General features: G+C 33.7%; 3 protein-coding genes across 3 annotated transcripts; all 3 read right to left on the reverse strand.

Annotated features, from left to right (window-relative positions):
- Window positions 1-1,712: 1,712 nt before the first annotated feature.
- On the reverse strand, window positions 1,713-10,702 carry LOC128155965 (serine/threonine-protein phosphatase 6 catalytic subunit). The gene is made up of 10 exons (XM_052817896.1): window positions 10,587-10,702; window positions 10,241-10,336; window positions 7,720-7,785; window positions 7,468-7,535; window positions 7,232-7,305; window positions 6,811-6,890; window positions 6,568-6,687; window positions 2,609-2,698; window positions 2,379-2,436; window positions 1,713-2,292 (listed from the first exon to the last, which is right to left on the reverse strand). Exons 1-10 carry the CDS (start codon window positions 10,653-10,655, stop codon window positions 2,102-2,104), a joined length of 912 nt encoding a protein of 303 aa, XP_052673856.1. The 5' UTR covers window positions 10,656-10,702; the 3' UTR covers window positions 1,713-2,101.
- On the reverse strand, window positions 3,576-4,555 carry LOC128155966 (complement component 1 Q subcomponent-binding protein, mitochondrial-like). The gene has a single exon (XM_052817897.1). It carries the CDS (start codon window positions 4,473-4,475, stop codon window positions 3,699-3,701), a length of 777 nt encoding a protein of 258 aa, XP_052673857.1. The 5' UTR covers window positions 4,476-4,555; the 3' UTR covers window positions 3,576-3,698.
- A 1,558-nt stretch (window positions 10,703-12,260) lies between the features above and the next one.
- On the reverse strand, window positions 12,261-17,640 carry LOC128157366 (maltase A1-like). The gene is made up of 10 exons (XM_052819870.1): window positions 17,174-17,640; window positions 16,396-16,575; window positions 15,362-15,531; window positions 14,906-15,031; window positions 14,361-14,469; window positions 14,126-14,216; window positions 13,841-14,027; window positions 13,266-13,448; window positions 12,890-13,021; window positions 12,261-12,728 (listed from the first exon to the last, which is right to left on the reverse strand). Exons 1-10 carry the CDS (start codon window positions 17,460-17,462, stop codon window positions 12,378-12,380), a joined length of 1,818 nt encoding a protein of 605 aa, XP_052675830.1. The 5' UTR covers window positions 17,463-17,640; the 3' UTR covers window positions 12,261-12,377.
- Window positions 17,641-19,867: the final 2,227 nt, after the last annotated feature.

Below are 19,867 nucleotides of genomic sequence, written 5' to 3' on the forward strand. Positions count from 1 at the left end.
ATCATTTTCGCATTGCTGTATGGGTTGAGCTCCAGCTCCTTGTCAAAACTATGGAGAATTCAAAATACAGCTGCCAGAACAATAACAAGAACCAAGAAGCATGATCATATCACACCGGTGCCGATTGCTCTTCGTTGGTTGCCAGTGGAATTTCGAATTCAATACAAACTAGTTTTGACTGTTTTCAAGGCATTGCAAGAGAAGTCACCGGCATACACTGAGAACCTTGTTGATGTATATTTTCCATCAAGATCACTTCGATCAGAGAATTCGAGATTTCTGGTTAAGCCCAAGGCACGTACCAAATTTATGGAAATCGGTGTTTCGATGTCAGTGCAGCTGAACTCTGGAACAGTCTTCCCGCAGTTTTAACAGTTTAAGACTCGAAGAAAATCTTACCAGTTTTAAAAAGTTACTCAAGACACGTCTTTTTAAATTAACGTTTTATAATTGACCCTTTCATCAGTTTAATTAGATTTTCAGTCTTTAATCTGTGCTGAAAATGTTTTATGAATATTTTAAAAACTGTTTACCCTTTTTTCTATATGTAAACCTTTTTTTTTTTTATAGATTTATATGCCTATAATAATCAATCAATTTTATTTGTGTATGCTCATTGTGCAGTTTTAACTTATTGTGTAAAGCGCTTTAGAGTTATTTTATTATATTTAGCGCTATATAAATGTTATAATAATAATAATGTTGCATATCAAGAAATAGTTCTGACATACGTATAGTAGATATTGGTGCAATGAATATTTCCATATAAATGACAGCAACTGAAATTAAGTATTGTCTTAAGTTGACAATAATTAAACGAAATGGGGATTTTTTCTACAACATGAGTTTTATTTTGGCATATGTCAGATTTTGAAATATCGTTTACGGGTTCTAACCGGTACATGCAATTCGGTCATATTAGAATTAGATGGTATGAATCCACTACCGCTTTCAAATTTAGAGAAACGGAATCTAATTAAAATAATTATGTAGGTTTTAAAAATCTAATGTCTTTTTCGTGAACTTGCATCTACGTGTTTTTGCTCATCATTAAACAAATACGTGGTTACATTAAAACAATTTTTGAAAGTTAATCAACAATTGATACACTAAACCATTGTACCCTGTGATCAAATACGACAGAGATACTTGAAGATTTCTTCTCTTTCGGAAAAACTGCTTTCACCAATCAGGCACGTAGCATCGTTTTTGAAAGTGGGGGGGGGGGGGGCAGACTCAGACTCATCCAAAAAAACTTGAGCAGAAAAAAAGGGGGGGGGGGGGGTTGAGTTTTCCAAAATCTTCAAAATCATAATCCGTTGGGGGGGGGGGGGGGCGTAGTATATCTATAGCTTCAATATTCTTTACATACACCCCAAAAAGTGGGGGCCAACTCCATGATAATTCAATTACATGATGCTTCGTGCCTGCAAATATTGCTTCTTTCTTCGGTCATTTTCAAATCGTATACACATGGTGTAATATCAGTAGCATGCATGTAATTTACTTCTTTTTTTTTAAATCAACTTATTTGATATTGTTTGAGGTATGGAAAACTTTAATACCGGTGCTTCAATGAATAAAGACTCGCTTTTTAAATAGCATACTTCAAAACAAAATGTATTTAATGATTGAAATTTTTGTTCGGTAGATACCTGTACCTTGAATATGGCAACAATTGAAAGAGGATATAAATTACGAGCAAGAAGATAAAAAATACAATCATTTAATTTTCAAATATTTACATACTGTATTTGCAATTAAAATCAATATCTAAAAATGTTAATATATAGATGCATTGTTTGAAGACAAAAAAGACACATAAAACATTAAATAGTGCAATGTTACAAAAAAGTACATATGAATGACAAAAACGATGATTCCTGGGACAAATGAACATGAAACAATGTATCAAGTCTTTTGACAATGTATCAGTCTTTTGTATCCATGAGTGACATTTGATTTTTTTTTACTATTCAGTGTCATATCTTAGATGCGATGAATGTTTTCTTTCCATGAAATTCAAACTGGTCAACCGGACTTTGCAAAACTTTGGAAACCTGAATGTCTACATTCTAAATAACATGGTAGTCATCTCGTCCTACAGAAAATAGGGTGTAGTGGTGCGTGCGGGGATGACCCTCTCGTGTTCCGGTACTGCGCGGAACAGTTTGGCCTCCCGTGTGTCTGGATCCGAGAACGTCAGGACTGCTGCTATGTTACCGCATCGGTAACAATAATTGGGTGCTGACCAGACCGTCACCAATTTCTCATCAAACATGTACTTGTAGCCTGCAATAGGAACGAACATTCCGTAATACCAGTCTCACTAGTGAAATAACACCTGCAAGTCTGAATCAGTAACTACATGCACCTACCTTCATGTACTAGCTGGTGGGCTCTGCATATAAGGTTCAAGCTGTTGATGTGCATAAACTAAAAAAGAAAATGAATGATTGTGTGTATTACAATACTTGTACTTAATTGATATATTTTTAGTAGCTGGCCTGTCAAAAAGATTGATTAAGCATTGTAAAATACTCCTGTAGTGTGTAATGTGACCTTCAGTCTTTTTGACATTTTTTATCAATTTTTTTTTCTCTCTCACCTCATTTGTGACCTTTGCTCCAAATAGCCAGCCTGCACCCCTGGGACTGATTGCCCATGTTTCAACATCTTCTGGATCAGACCACACCAAATGTGATAAATGTTAAGGAAATCAAAATAAAGTGTTGGTAAACTAACCCTTTGCACATGTTTATTAAAGCTGCAAGTTATCAATTACTCTAGTTTTACGCCAAACATCCTACACAAAATATAATCGGAACCACCACAAAGAAATTGCAGACATTTGATAAACAGAGATTATGATACCTACCAAATTAAATTCAAATTTGGAGTGTACTTACTAAACAAGAAAATCAATGGGTTATTTTCATGTATATTTCAATGTAGCAATTTTTCACAAGGTACCGAGAGAACAAGCAATACTAAATATACAACATCTTTCTATGTCTGTACTGAGAGAACAACCAGCATTTTTCTCTATCCTGGTAGTTTCTCCCTTTACTTTGTGGCCTCAGTCAATATTGATTATTATTAGATTCAAATATCGGTAGCACAACTTCACAAGCAAGTGAAGCATCCCATTGAAACAGAAAATACTTCCAGCTGTATTAGAAATAGAGTTGACATAGCATTTATCATACACGTTAACCTCCAGTGATGAAAAATAGGTAGATTTTGAACTCAAAAGCGGTAACATTGTGCGCGGCGGTTTCAATTTTCATGTGAAGCTAATGGCTACAATAAGGAATATGAATGATTTGTGAATGTTATTTTCTGTTGTTCCCTTGTATACAAATAAGGATAATTAATTGTATCAACTGATCAGCAAACCATTCTCCTGCGTGTACAAGTTAACAGGAACATTTTTTCTAATTAATCTGAACATGATTTGTAAAACGATGTCAAACAAGGTTTGCTTGGGAACTTTTATAGGATTGAAGAAAACATCAGAGTCCAATGTATGGAAAAATCCAGTTGCATGTAATGATAAAATCAGATATAGAATATTCCAATATTATATCATGATTTATTATGGTCTTAAACTAAAATTTTACACAACACAAATAATGGTATTGTCTGCACACAGAGTTGTTACATTCAAGTTTTGCAAAGATTAAACTACAAGTATATCACTCATCAGCAAATTTCTTCATTGACGTCAAGAAATCTACATATTCTTTTTTCTCGTATTTTGTACTGAATTCCACAAGATTGTCAACAAACAAACTGTCAATTCCTCTTTCTTCCAAGACATCAAGAAGACCATCATACATCTCAGCATCCATATTTTCAGCCTCGCAGACGTATGTCGTTTCTTCTAGCTTTCCATTATGGATCGTGACATTGACAATTTCAAATCTGTCGGATACATCATCTTCTCCTTCCTCCATCATGTACTCATCAACAAGACATCGAATGGCCATGGTGCTCCCACTGGGCTTCACTATTTCTACTTCAAATGGAGGCTTGCATAACAAAGGTGCTTCGACATCCATCTCCTCCTCTTCTGGTCCACTGTATCCCTCAAGAGCTCCAGAAATGCTGAAGTTAACTTTTACGGTCTCGTTTCCGACTTTCTTTGACAAAGTGATTTTAACGCCATCACAATGTTTCGTCCACCCTTCGAGAAGTTTATCGAAATTAGCTACCCCTTCCTCCATTTCTCCTTTAATTTCAGTTTCCAAATATTTCGACAAATTATCGTAACTTTTTTTACTGGCATTTTCTTGATGCAACCAGCGTTGTTGGAAACTTCCGAATTGCCTTGGAAGATTCGTCATGCTAGAAAATGTCCTTTTGCACAAAGTGCTTTTCGTAAAATTTGTCACAGTTGTAGATCCACATTGTTTGAGAAAAGATCTAGTAGACAACGTCGATAATAATGTTTTACGTACAAAATTTGACATTTTTTCGATTTTTTTCTTGTTCACCACGTGAAATCGGGTCAACGGTAGACTTTAGTAACTCGTTCGTAATTTGATTCGCATTCTTTCGCAATTTATTAGTTCGTTCTTTGGAAGGTTGCAGTCTTCTTAAGTCTCTTTATATTAAATACATGTACTTTCTTCCATAAGCATTTTGTTATATTGATATATATCAACAATAAAAAAAAAACAATTACCTAATTTTACCTCTAAAAATGACCATGTGTGAATCATAAGAATTAAAGATGGTGGGGAGGGGGGAGGGTGTCAGGGATTCGTTTAGTAAAGAAACTGGGCACACAAGATTGCAAGTTTGCAGGAGTCATCAACGCAAATCAGCTGTGATCTAAATGTCTATAATCCTGAAATGCTACAGGTTCGAACCACAACTGATAACACAAATATAGCAAGCTATATTATTTTGAGAGTTAAAGTACATGTATGTCTATTCTGACCATTAAAAAAACTCACCAGCTTTCTAAAAAGGGCAGTGAGGGGTAACCCAATAAATAGTTAATTTGGAAATGTTAAATAATGCATATATATTTTAATATAGATGTATTGGTTATATTGTGTACCAGCTAGCAACAAGAATAGAAAATAGTGTACACGTGGCAGAAATCAATAACAACAAATGAGAAATATTCTATAGTTAAAAATAATGTTATTTTAACCCACATATGAAAGCAAAAAAGTTTTTATAAAAATTATATATCACCAGCAGGATTTGAACTTAAAACACCACATGTCTATATTTGCATGACAAGGAAAAAACCAGTGAGCCATGGGAGACTCTTTAATGATTGGCTGTTCATTCGCTCTAAAACGCGTTCGCCCTTGACGCCGTTCGCTCTACTTTTCGTTCGCCCTAGGTCCGTTCGCTCTAGTTTTCGTTCGCCCTAGGTCCGTTCGCCTTAATTTTATATAGGATTAATTAATTTATATATTTTTGTGTATTCTGGTCAATTTAAACATTTTGAAAGATACATATATAATTAATAAAAACAATACCGCCCTTTCTACTTCCACATAATAATCACCATGGTTGACAGAACATGTAGTTTGATACAGTTACATGTTCCATTTCCGTATATATCTCATTTACAGATCAAAGGATTGTGTTATATGTAAATTCTTTAAAGATAGAATAGGTGATAATCATCTGCTAAGATTCTGAATGAGCCAATTAACGTCTCAAATTCTTTTAAAAAAACACCAAGCGAATCATTATAAAAACAAGAAGACGGTTATCGACAATTTACGGCAATAAAATCTTACAGTTATACCAATTACCTCTTTTTTGATGAAGGAAAAACATATTATATACGAATAATTAATAAAAGTTAACAAGTTTCAGCTAAAAGTAAATGAAATAACTTATAATATGGTTTATTTATAAACAAGGAGCGAACGAGGTTTAAGGCGAACGATTATTTGGGCGAACGATAATAAGAGCGAAGGGACCTAGAGCGAACGGACTAAGGCGAACATGTGGATGGGGCGAACGCACCCGATACCCTCTTTAATATGGGGTATAAAGTAGCATTTTAAACAACATTGTCAAATCTATGGACTTTGTTTATCATTCTCTTAAAAACATTTTTAAAAAGTAAATAACTAGTCATCTCTGGGTATTCTCTCACCTTTTTTTTTTAAAAAGCAACATTTTTTATGTTGAAATATGTCGTCTTTGAATGTTTCAAGTTTGTGGAGAGAATACCCAGAGACAGTGAGAGAGAACAAATTTATTTAAAAACAGCTGTAAATAAGTAGAATTTTGCATCAAGTGCATTGTGTTGCTATCTTTAGACCCATATTATGATAAAACCTTTTGCATTTCAAACATTTTTCTAACTATTTCATGTAACTTGATAAATTTGCAAAATTAATCGGCGAAATTTTCACACTCCCTGTGCGCCCAGATTCCTGTCAAATCTACATCTTAAGCGCCAACTTTCTTTACAATGCTGAAAGACTTCAGACTTGAATTCAAATGTTACGTAGGGTAAATTTTCCAATTCAAATTACTACTGTTTATAAATACTTTTAAAATGATTTTAATTTTCAAAAGGATATCACAAAAGGCTCCTTTGTGTGGTATTTCCTGATTTCGTTCTATCGTTCTAATCTGGTCTATGGTCTTTATATCTGGTGACAGGCCTCCATGGACACATAAGACACACTCATCAATGATCTAGGGGGTAAATGTTACATTTTTTCATTTGTATATTCAAAACATTTTGAAGATAATGTAAAAGCAAGTGATTTTTTTACTTAAATTTTGAGAGAGAGAGAGAGAGAGAGTTTAAAAACTTACTGCTGCCACTGTGAGGAGATCAAACACTTTGCAACAGTATCTCCATGCATTGGCATTTCCATATTTAGATTGACATTCATCTGGAATAGAGTAAAGTAATGAAATATTCTATACTGGTACAAGTATTTTTTTCATTGTACTAGAGCATGGGAGTCAATTTGTCAAGCAAAACAAATATATATGTTCACCATGTACATGTAAACTTAAGTGATAACAACCATACAACTTTTTATCAATCTAACCATAGCTACTTAGTGCATGCATTAAAGTAAGATAACAGGGAAGATAAAAAGTATATTGAATGATAAATGATTTAACAATACCTTTGCACAGTCTAATTAAAAAAAATGTTCTTTACCCACTGATGATAACGGTGACATGCAAAAATTTATTTTCCTTCGAAAACCATCAAAAATCTCACCATAAAAACCATAAATCTGAGTTATTTGCCTGCTTTCATGATTTCCCCGCAACAATACAATCTTATCAGGCCATCTGTCAAAGAACAAATAGAATTACAAGTTTTTTAGGGAAGTTTCACTTCATTGCTGAATCTCATAAAATTGAAATACATGTATTCTATTGTTTTTATTTCTGTAATGTCATACATGTACATTGTACATATTCAAAAACAAGTGTATGTGTACCGGTACATACCGTGCCTTCAATGTTAGCAATAATGTGAAGGTCTCCAAACTGTAATAACCACGATCGACAAAGTCCCCCTGAAATTAAGAAAAAAGATTGAAAATATCATACATGTATAAAATAGAATGGATACTTTTGCATTAAAAATTTGTGAATCTTGCACAAGTACAAAATTTAATTTTATGAATCTATGACTTTTTCATAAATAACTTGCATCTTTTTACAATTTGTTGATTTATACATTTTTGAATATGAACCTACCATGAATATGTAGTTTGTATCTGGACACTGTCCTCCAGTTCTGAACAGCTCCATCAAGTCATAAAACTAAAACACATAAACAAGTATTCTTTTTAAAGGAATGATCAGCATGTAATATCATTGGTCAGCTTTGTAAACGTAATGTGAAAGTATTACGGTACATTCAATAAACATGTATTAAATACTAGTAAGATACTTTTTGTTGACTTCAGAAACAGCAAGGTATGATTAAACTTTACTTTTAGATGGGGAATTGTACTTCAGATTAAAATTCTTATTCGTGTAAAGAAAAATGTGATTTGATTCATTTTGTATCCAACTGTATAAATGCTTTACTCTCAAAGCCGATCACAATAACAACAGTAAGCAAACTGTAAGACTGACTTCTTCTTAATTCTTATCATCTATGACTGAATGTCTTGTAGAAAATCTAAGGAACTAATATACATGTAGACACACCAATAAGGTTCATGTTAAACAAGGACCATAAAGAGTGCATGATCTAAATAGAATCAATATATTATTATACTAATCATTAAGGTTTGTGATGAATAATTTGATATCCCAATGTGTAATGTGTTTGTTTTAATCTCACAGACATACAGACTGATCAGAATAGAGGGACTGTTGGCTTATAACTGATACAAGAACTTTTTGCTTTCATAGTGCTTATAGATCTCAGCACCAGCTTGCAGTACACATAACTGTATTTTTATTGTCCTGATTTAAGAATCAGTATCAATACAATTTGATCAGACATAACTTAAAGGAAAGCTTACCCCAACCAAATAAAGGGTGTGTTTTATGTTCCTACATGTACTTTAGGGTTCATTTTAGGTGTTAGGTTTTAGGTGTTGGCAATTGTAAACCCTGAGTGAATCCTAGAGCAAATATAGGGCAAGCTTTGATACTAATTATTCCACATTTAGTTAAACAATACTTAATTTTATTCATACAGAAGTTGTAACAGCTGATCTATTGTTAAACTGAAATTTTAAAACAAGAGCATCACCAAGCAAGGCATTCCCTATCAACTTGAATATTTTGGTACCAGGTGAGGTAAATCTGTAAACTTTAATTAACTGATAATTTATACTAGAAGTGGCAATAATAAAAAAACACTTGACATAAACATAGAACAAAAACAAAGCCATGAAACAAATTGCCTTACTCAAATATTTGCACTTTTAATACATTGTACTAGATTGGAAAATGAGCTTAAGAGAAGTCATGGAGCTGCTTTAACACGATATTATACTTTAGGTGGGATGTACGGTAACTAACTAGCAAGTTTGCTCATCAATTGACAAAACAAGCTATCAAATATTGACCTTCTTTCTTCTATTTCAGTGGGAAAAGCTCATCAATATTCATATACTTTCAAAATCTTTAAGGTTTTTGTTTTTAAAGGACTACTTTATTATCTGAAATTGACATTTACATTCCTGGATGAAGTTGGCCAAGGGTCTTTGCATTCAATGTATTCATATCTACTAAGCATTGACTAGACACTTAACGATATTTCAGTAAGTTAGTAGACCCTGGTTTTATCAAATTGAAGTTTGACGTGAACTGTCATAATTAAGTTAATAGTTAAAACAGCTCTAGGCCTACCTTTATAAGAGTTCTCCAGGAAAACTTGTGCCTATGTATACTAAGATTTAATTTTCAGTTACTATCAGTCTTGCAATTATCCTACAGCTATCAAAGATATAGCTCAGTTGTAGAGCACCTGATTTATCATCGAGCTCATGGTTCTGTAACAGAATCACCTGAAGATCACAAGCAGTCTTGAACTCCAGACCCTTCAGTTTAAAAACCTTCAATCTACCGACTGAGCTAAAGGGTAAAAAAAATTGTCTGGTCTATGATTATTGCTACCATTCCGTCAATGAATATATATTAAAGTAGATAGAATGTTCTATTGTTAAAATGACAGATGTCCTACAGTTTAATGGTAGAATTCGTCCAATATACTCACTTTGTAGCAAAAAAAAATTATATAGCGCTGTATCTCGCCTAAATTTTCATATGATTGGTTTCAAATACCTACAATGTTGCTCTTTTATAATCCAATTTTACCACATTAACTGTTTTAACAACAAAATCACTGCCACTTTTAACATAACGTTTGTAAATTTGCTGTTTACATAGCATTGTTAACGATGAAAGAGGAGACTTACCATGTGCGATTTCTGACAAAATGGCAGGCAAATTCAAACGTGTGTATTAACAAAATGCCATAGTATGACACATTAAATGGATATTTTGTGGACTTAACTACATTGGCATGTTCAAAAAGATTTGTAATGTATAAAATTATGTTTTTCCCCTGCAGATTATTTTTAACGGACTTAAAATTGACGCAAAGCAGACCTGCTTCGCGGCTGCTACATTGCAAGTATATGGGACGAATTCTTACTGTGACCTGAGCGTAGCCTGGTCACGGTAATTTAAATTTTTGTGTCTGTAAGACATGATTCCCATAGAATTTAGAACATAATGTGGGCTGGTTACAAACCTGTCCATGGATGTCTCCACACACTGTTACTGGTGAGGACACTGGCTGGACGTTTGATTCCTCCAACAGAAGCTCACACACCATATCACAGAGTTTCTGTCAAAATAATCAAATTTAACACAATTGAATAAAATTAACACTTAAGTAAATGGTAATATATCGTGAAAGAACTATCGATCTACAGTAATATTCAAAATGACAAGTGTTTGAGTTCAAGTGAAAAGGTGAAGGGTTTTGGCGTTGTGAACAGTAGAGGAAATTCGGAAAATGTTTTATAACCCGAGACAGAAACAAAGCATATCTGCAATGACATGTCTAACTTTTATGATTATACTGATATACTTACTTTTAGGTCATTTTCTGGCAAATATTTACATTCTTTTGCTACCTCAATCCACTTCTCGATCTCCGCCATGTTTATTTTTTTTTTTCAGAATTGACCTAAAGTTCAAAGCAATAACGTAACAGGTTATTTCCGGATTAAATCCAAATCAACCTGAATAACGGTACATATCAGGCACGTAGGATCGGAGGGGAGGCAGGGGGTCAACTTTTTTTTCCGAACCAAACATTTTACTTAAATCTACATATGAAGATGAATAATCATGTAGCTACCCACCCCCCTTTTATGTACATGTAAAAAAAAAACGAAAAGAAGAAAATTAAGAGTTGAATTAAAAGATATGAATTTTCATGATTTCGGAAAGTTGTTTGTTTGTTTATTTTCTATTGTCAAGATTTTTTAGATGAGTCTGCCACCCCCCCCCCCCACCTTTCCCTCACTTTCAAAATAATTATTACATCGAGTCCAGTGATAAAATATAAAAATGCTTTACAGTACGTCTTGTTCAGGAATAAAATACTGCTTTTTATACCTTTTTTAAGTTTTCGGTCTCTGAAATACAACTCGTGGTAAATCCCCATACACCCTAGATTGAACCTGAATAACTAATAAAATCTACTGAGCTTAAAATTTCTTTTTCAGAAAAAAAAATACTCAGTTGTTTGATTTTCTTCGGAGGGTGAGTTATCCATTTCGAGAAATGAGTCTATTCCCAACAGATTGTCGTAAAATGACTTCAATATATAGCTTATTTCATTTTCTTTAAGTGTCTTTATTGCTATTAGACGAGCTCACTTTTGATCTCACCTTGTTTAGGTTTTATGGCCCTGGTGTTATTTTGTAAATTTATATATAATATAGTAATTTACAGAGTTAGTAAGGGCACATATAATTTACAAAATATTTTAATTTTTGGTTATGTTTTAGACGAAAATTCTGTAAAATTAATATTCTTATATGTCTGTTTTCGTAGCATTGACTCTCTCCCGATATTGTCTTTTCTCTTAAAAAAAAAGCCCGGACTCGATCCCATTACATGTTTTCCAAATGCATATAAACTTAAAATGTCATGGTGGTCATTGTATAGTTTTTACCCTTCTGGGCTGGAATCTACCACTTCATGGCTTGTTTTCCAAACGAATTTCAGCAACCGAATTTCCTTATTATATGATCAGATTTAACACACCATAAAGGTATAAAGCCAACCAAAATGGCAATTAAAAAAACCCAATAATATCGAAGTTTCTCTACATTGTGTGATATTTATATATTATATCTGGAATCTATGGTTAGTAAAATATAAACAAGGGACACGGGGGCTACATCGCTCACCTGAGCGTGAACAATAGCCAATACTGATCTGACTATAGCTTTTAATTACCGTCTTTAGAGTATCAAATACAAATATCTTGACAACTTAGTAAAGGATATTTTGTTTAAAAAGGTTATCAAAATTTTCTCAAAACTTTCTTAAGTAAAACAGTTATAATCCTTTTGTTCTTTCATTTTCTGAGAAGGAGATTTAAAAAAGAAATATGTAAAATAATGTGGCCCAAATCTACCCGCGACGGTCATGACATACTAGTAACCAAAATAAAAATCTACATTACCTGAGATTGATTTCACACAAGTTCCAGCCTTTCATACAAACTTGTTTTTGAGAATAAAATTTCAAAAGATTTTTCTCTATTTATTCCTTTGTAATGATTATAAATTAGAATTGACAAAACACAGCATTAGCTTATTGATTCTTGTAAACAATAATAAATTTACTAAAAAAATATATATTACACTTCATATTTTAAATATCACTCCCTCTGCAGATTTCAAACGAATAGCCTGTAAATCAGCAATGTCTCCCATTCTGTATGAAGAAATTCCCAATAGAGAACTACCGGCGGCCAGAACAACTTGTGCATTTGACACACCCAACGGAGGACCACTGCAGTCCACCACCGAATCTCGGGACCCAACGTTCAAGACCACCAGGTATTTTGGGTGTCCAGACTCACTCCTCACGTACGAGATAATATCATCGTTGACGGTGGAAAAAATAATATTCTTGTTTGTAAACGATGGAAGTTGTCTTAACTTTGCAAGACTTTTATAAATGTTTAACGTAGACGTTTCTTTTGACAGTTGCTCCTACAATGTAAAATTTCATTCATTTAAATGTATACAAAATAAGCCGTAGTTTGTAATAATATCAACTATGATTAAACAGTTTGTAGTTTGGCGCTCGATGTTTTGTATATATAGGGTGGGTCAGTACTTTCCATAATTATCTTCTGAATCTATTTTCAAACCTCGACATTTAGAACTGGATAATTCAAATTGACATGCAACCACGGTGTTCCATTAGAAAACCCTGCATTAGTGGAGGAATCCCACTGCATAGGCGATCGGCCCGGGTCTCGAGAGTACTTGAGGTAATCCTCCTGCACACACAAAATATATCAACATATCATATAACATATCAACAATTCATTCAAAATTGATAATGAAACCAATCAATTTAGATTTTGGGGGTTTTTTTTGGTGAGAGAGAGAGAGAGAGAGAGAGAGAGAGAGAGAGGTAATTTAATAAGAATAAATATACGTTAAAGGGCTTTGTTAAAAAACACTGACACACTCCAAAGATATCTACAAACCGCCTGTGTTATTTACATGTAAACAATGTACCTTGTAGTTGAGGCCGGCCGGGTCCCGACTCTCGCTGTACGTGTAGAAGGTGTCCTTCATCCCGATCTCCTCCCCATAGTACGTGGTCGGTGTCCCTGGCACGGTCAACAGCAGAATGTTCAGCACGTTCACAAACGAGTCCCCCATTCTGGACGCTATTCTAGAGACATCATGACTACCAAGCTAACGAAAATATCGCAAAAGAGTCTCTTCAATGAATATCTATATATAAAATTGTTTCTAGACTTTCTAGAAAAGAAAAACGATCAATCGATATATATCAATTTTTGGTCTTTCAGACAAGAAGAGATGAGCTTGATAGGTATGCGTATACTGTAATACATAATTCATCAAGATCAAACCTTCATATAACTATATGGCACTACATATACCTAGTGTGAACACTCTACTCATTTGTAATATAACGTAAAAAATTTTTACATGACATAATTTGTCATGTACGAACGGGTTATTATGATATTTTTCAACAATTTAGATTTCTGGAAATCTAGTAAAAGACGATGTTAAATTCCAAAGCAATGACCATTGTATGGACATTTGTTTTTGGTTTTTACCACAAAGTTGGGCCACCATTCCTCCTTCAGTCCATCCAGGGAGGTCTCTATGATTTGTTTGATACACCGAGCTTTACACGATGGGTTTAGTTTTTGAACAAAAGCAAAGTTGAATGGTATCGAGTCTACCTCATAGTAAGCATCCCTCATTTCGTTTGTGATTCCGTAGGACTCGGCTATCAATATTCTGAAATATATATCGAAAAATAGTCTAATCCTTTATTCAGATACCTAAGAGGGATACTGCTATCATATTTGAGCGTTAAATTACATGTATGCGATTACTTTTCTTGCCCTTTCCCATGCGAATATTTGTCTAAAAAATGTTTCCATTCTCTCATCACGGGATATACGCCAGGGAGGTTTCTGGTCAAGTTCTCAAAATAGAATTTTTGTTGTATTTATATATGCAATATCTTGATAGTATGATACTTTTTTAACCAACAGCTTTCAAGTTATCATTCATATTTATTGAGCTCATATCGAACTACAGCAACTGACTTTAAAGGTTGATCATTTATCAAAACGCCGTTTTCATTCCTGTGGACATCTTCGAATTCGAACAGTTTTCTGATGGCATCACCTCGGAAACCGTCCACGCCTTTTTCTAACCAGAAACGCAAGACGTTCTACGTGTAAAATGATGAATCAAATATTTTTATTTTACATGGAAAATCCCATGCACAGGAAATATCTGAATTCGTCAAATTGCAACTTGATTTGAGAATAAGTGCTGGTAATCATTCTGCAACATTGATTGGGTACCAAATCATTTTTGTCGAACTTTTCAACATGCATCTAAATTTCAATACAGTACATTTGCTGTCAATGGTTTTTATAATCGTGTTTGTGATTCTTTTATCTTATCATTAAAAGAGGGAAATCCCTTTTGAATAAAGTTCATCTTCAAAAATAGTCATCAATGTAGTTAATACGTAGGCTATACATATATGTTTTGCAATGGCCTCTTGATAACCCCGAACGTTATATAGTAAGTTAAAAAAAATCTTACCATAAATGGCTTTAAAGAAGTTTGGTATTCATGCTTCAAAGATGGAACCCTACCTTCAATTCTTGCCTGACGTCCGGGTTGCTAGCGTTTAGGTCCGGCTGAGAGTCGAGGTAGGCGTGGTAGTAGAACTGTTTACGATTGTCGTCATAGGTCCACGCCGACCCGCGAAAAGCGCTCTTCTGTAGTGTAAAAATGGGTGAAGAAGAAGAAGAAGAAGATGTATATTGTAGAAGAAGAAGAGCTTGTCGGGTGAAGGAAAGGGAAACATCTGTATATCTAATTCATTGAATTTGCTAAATGTTTATATAGTTATTGTATAAAACATTTAATAGATCTAAGAAACATATACTAAATTGTTTATCTATATGAATTTTTGTAAAAACAAAAACAAAAACTTACAAACCTTTGCAATATAAAAAAAAACATCATATAGTTTTGGAAATTTGTTCCTTTAAAAGTATCAATTTGATGTGTAATCAGGACAATTTTTCTTTATGGGTAAGTCTTACCCAATCATTTGGCGGCCTTTTGAAGTTGGTATCTGGACACGTGGAACAGTTGACGCCGTCGTCCCAGATGTAATAGTCCCGGTATTTGCCGATGCTGTGTCGACTGTTGTTGAACCACGAACTCTCGTTGCTGGTGTGGTTCGGAACGAAATCAACCAGTACACGTAGACCTTAACCGAACCACCCAGAAATTTTAAATGTTTAGTATTTGAACCTCTTTTCAGGCAGTGACATTCGAACAACATTGCTTTGAAGAGATCTCGGTGAAAATGTCACGTGACCATTAAGCTTAAATGGATTTTTTTTAGCAAAGAAGATGGGTGAATAAGGCGTGTAAACTGCCTATATGAGGACAGATAAGATACTATAAAAGTAAAATATCAATAGGTTGATTTAAACTGGCGTATGTGTGTCAAAACCTCCAAATAGTGTCATTTTTAGAACTTCAATGCCTTTTCTTTTATAGAGTGGGTCTGGGCTCCATATTTTTGTCATAGTCTATATAAGGTTTAAAGGAAATCAAACCGATTTCAATCAACAAAAACGTGGAGAGATGACCCACTTTATATTAAAAATGTCATTTTGTATCCCAACAATTGAAAGTTTTTAGAGAAATACTACAAGTCCGTAAAGTCGTGGTTGAAGTTGTATTTAGCATTTAACAATAAAGTTTGTTGTGACTGAAAATGCTCAGTGGTTAGTGCACCAGACATTAGGTAACGTTAGAGAGCTAGGGGTTTTACAAAATGTAGGTTGTGGGTTCGACACCACCAAAACTTTAGAATTTTTCTTATCGTTTTTTTTTAAATATTCAAAACTGAATATACACATGTAGTTAGAAATTGTGCTTTTGTAAACTTGTAATATGACATCATCTAGTATATTTAGTTGGAAAAAATTAATTTGATATTTTTTTACGACAAAACCAAATGGGCATTTGCGCTATCTTGTTCCCCCATCTTCTTTATGAAAGCCTTTTTTTTGCAAAAACAAATATCCATTAGTTTTGGTTTATGCAATACAAATTTAATTACCTCTGTTCTTGGCCTCTTTCATTAGAACATCAAAGTCGTCCATTGTGCCAAACAGTGGGTCCACTTGAGTATAGTTCTGAACGTCGTACCCAAAGTCCCTCATTGGAGACTTATAGAAAGGACTTAGCCATAGGGTCCCTACCCCTAGCTCCTGCAGATAATCGAGACGCTTGGTCACACCTGAATAATGAATGGAAATGGTCAAGCATGTACGGGCAATTATTGTGATTTAGGTCCGATCGAGCTCTGCCCTGGTGTATTTTTTAGTATTATAAATGATATGTATCGTAAGCAAAATCTTAATGCATTTTCTGTTTTTCTTTTTCAAAAAAAATTATCAACTGAAATTTGAAAATGTTACAGAACATATGAAGGGGTTTTCTTGATAGGTTGTGAGTATTTCGTTTATTTAATCAAGTACAATACACTTGTGTACATGTCACATTTTGAGATGCACAATTATATAGCATAACTGTGCATGTTTTTAGTATACTGCGTATTAATGTAATTTTAATGTATACATGTATGCATAATTAGACTACCTGTGCGATATTAATGGAATTTGATTTTCATTGACAGCTTTGTTCAAGCTTTTAAAACTGTTCATATTAATCAATAGTGAAGTAAGAATCCATTCCCTCATTTTTTTTCCAAATATTTTGGTACATGTATGTGACTTAAAAATCAAACGGCAAAAATTGATCGTTCAGTGTACTAATATGACAGGTATATGCTATCATTGAAAACCCCTGCTTGGATATGACTTTAGCAGGTCTACCTTTCAGGTCACCTGTTCCGTCTCCGTTAGAGTCCTGGAATGACCGAGGATATATCTGGTAAATAATGGTCGTTTTCCACCACTCCAGCCGAGGCGGGGATGGTACTCTCTGACGTAGGTCCTTGTCCGTGAGAGTGACCACACACACGGCGACGATGCCTGCCACTACGGCCACCAATATAACGAACAGACACATACCTTTCTCACAGAATTTCTGTTTCCGCGGGGTCGACATTTCTGCTGGATTCGAGATTTGAGGTCGACGACGCTTAAGAACGTTTTGGGACATTCCTGTGTAGTGTTAGTGAAGTGTTAGATAGCTATCATGCAGGTATATTTTAACTTTAAGGAAAGCCCGCCCAGTTCTGTACATCAGCATATCAAATTGTGCATTAATTCATGCATATACATGATGCCTTGATGGATCATTTTTAATTATGACCAAAGGATAACAGTCTGTCTTTTATTCTTTTTTTTTTTTTTTGGTTTTTGTTTTTACAACTTTTTATACTTAGTATCTAAATGAAAATTATTTATATATCTACAGGTGCAACCAAAACAAACTTTAAATTATGATTTTGTTTATGCAACAATAAAGATACAATGCATATGTAAACAATATGTCCTAAAGGAAGTAATTTCTTTCAACTAACAAATAGGAAGAACTTTATATCTAATGCACGTATTCCGAGCGTTTTATTTTCAATGTTTGTCCTCTGAATTTGTTATATATAAAAAGAATATGTCATTTAAAAAACGGTACCATTTTTTCGAAGATTTCTCATGCTTGTATGTGATTAATATATAACATTTTAATAGAAAAATATTTGGGACTTCAAGGGAAAACAAAAATTTTGGATCCATTATTTTAGAACGTCTTGAATATCCTCTTTTAAAAATTGCTATATATTTTGATATACATGTTATATGATTATTGTACAAGCAAAGTCATTACTGTATGCCGTCACGATTCACAGCAGAAAGTTGATAAAAATATCGGACGCACAGAACAGATTTTTGATTCGTCAACCGGATCCTGATTTTCAATCGACTTTAGACTTTACTTTCGTCTTTTGGTCACACGGTACCATTTGAGTCGAATGTGTTTCGAATGATAAATTAGATGGAAAATCTGACGGAAAATTGTGACGAATGACCGCATCTTTATGCATGATATACCAAGAGTTTGGCGGTTATCTATACACCCCTGCGAATGTTATTATTTGACCCTTTCAGTTTCGCAGTAAAAATCTTGCTTCGTGTTTATAGTCTATTTTATTAATCTAGGCACTTGTAATCAAATATGGAATCTAGACGTTTATTGATTTTAAACTTTATCTTCATTAACCTGTGGATAAAATGAGTTCTAGAAATAAATGTGATGATAAAGAAATAGGGTTTCTTTCTGCTGCTGCAATAACTAACATGTTTATCAGCGATCCCCGCTAAAGATTAATTTTCGATCCGCGCCTGACCCAGTAATAGCATCAATAGTGAAACAGATTTTACTATTTTAAGCAGAATGTTCTTTGAAAATGTCTCCATATACGAAGTTTTTATACAAAACAAACGCCCATTCTTTTTTTTTTTTAAAAACATGGTATTGCACACCACAAGCATCAGACATGGCTATGATTTTATTAAGCAACCTAATATTTATAGTTTCAACCATGTGTAGAGTGGTTAAACACGAACGAAAACGTTGTTCTCAATATCATCGTTTAATTTAAATAACTGTTAGATGATGAAATAAGACATACAATTTCACAGATTTTCGTGTTTTAACATAATCAAAGTAGGATATGATATAAAAAAAAACGACCAGTACTTAACGTATTTTGAGAATATTATTCGAACACTTATACTTCCGCTCGAAATTTCAACGAACTGAACAAATCTTGGAGAAGAACTTAAATTCGAGGTCCTCTGGATCTATTGCATAATTAGCAAAGATAAAGAAAACATTCTGAACACATTCGCAAGGGTGTATAGTTTGGTGACAATCTCGCGTTTATTTGCGAACATTTTTTTTCATATTGTGGAAGATATGCGTATAATCGCGAAAGTTTTGCGTTCATTCGAGAAAATTCCATTTTTAAAGAGGAAGGATGGTCAATAAACAAGGGCACCGCTAAGCGGAGCATCCCCTCGCGACATGAATTATTGTGTGGGGGGATGCATTATTTAGGAATATACAGTTATGTAAATGTAATTGAGGAGACTAAATATTACTAACCCTCCATTATTTAACAATAATTACTTATCTGTTTTAACAAATTTGATCTATTATAACAAATTGATAATTTGTTATAACAAATTGATAATTTGTTATAACAAATTGATAATTTGTTATAACAAATTGATAATCTGTTATAACAAATTGATAATCAATAAAAAATACTGCTGCGGTCCATATATACGATTCCGTAATAATGGTCTCGACCGTTGAGCCCTCTTAATCCTCAAAATTGGGCTAAACGCGCTTTTGTTTTTTCAACAATATTTGGCAACCGTAGGTTATATATTGGCACGCTAAATTCACAAAAATGAGCTAAACATAGTTTCACAGTTAATGATTTATCTTAGTTTTACTATAGGATTTACTTTACGTATCGTTAACTATAGTTTTCATCTGAAAAATCATACTTAACGGTAGTAAAATGCAGTTTACGAGTGCTTTTTAATTGTTTATGT

This window comes from Crassostrea angulata, chromosome 7, assembly GCF_025612915.1.
Source record: "Crassostrea angulata isolate pt1a10 chromosome 7, ASM2561291v2, whole genome shotgun sequence".
NCBI classification, from domain to species: domain Eukaryota; kingdom Metazoa; phylum Mollusca; class Bivalvia; order Ostreida; family Ostreidae; genus Magallana; species Magallana angulata.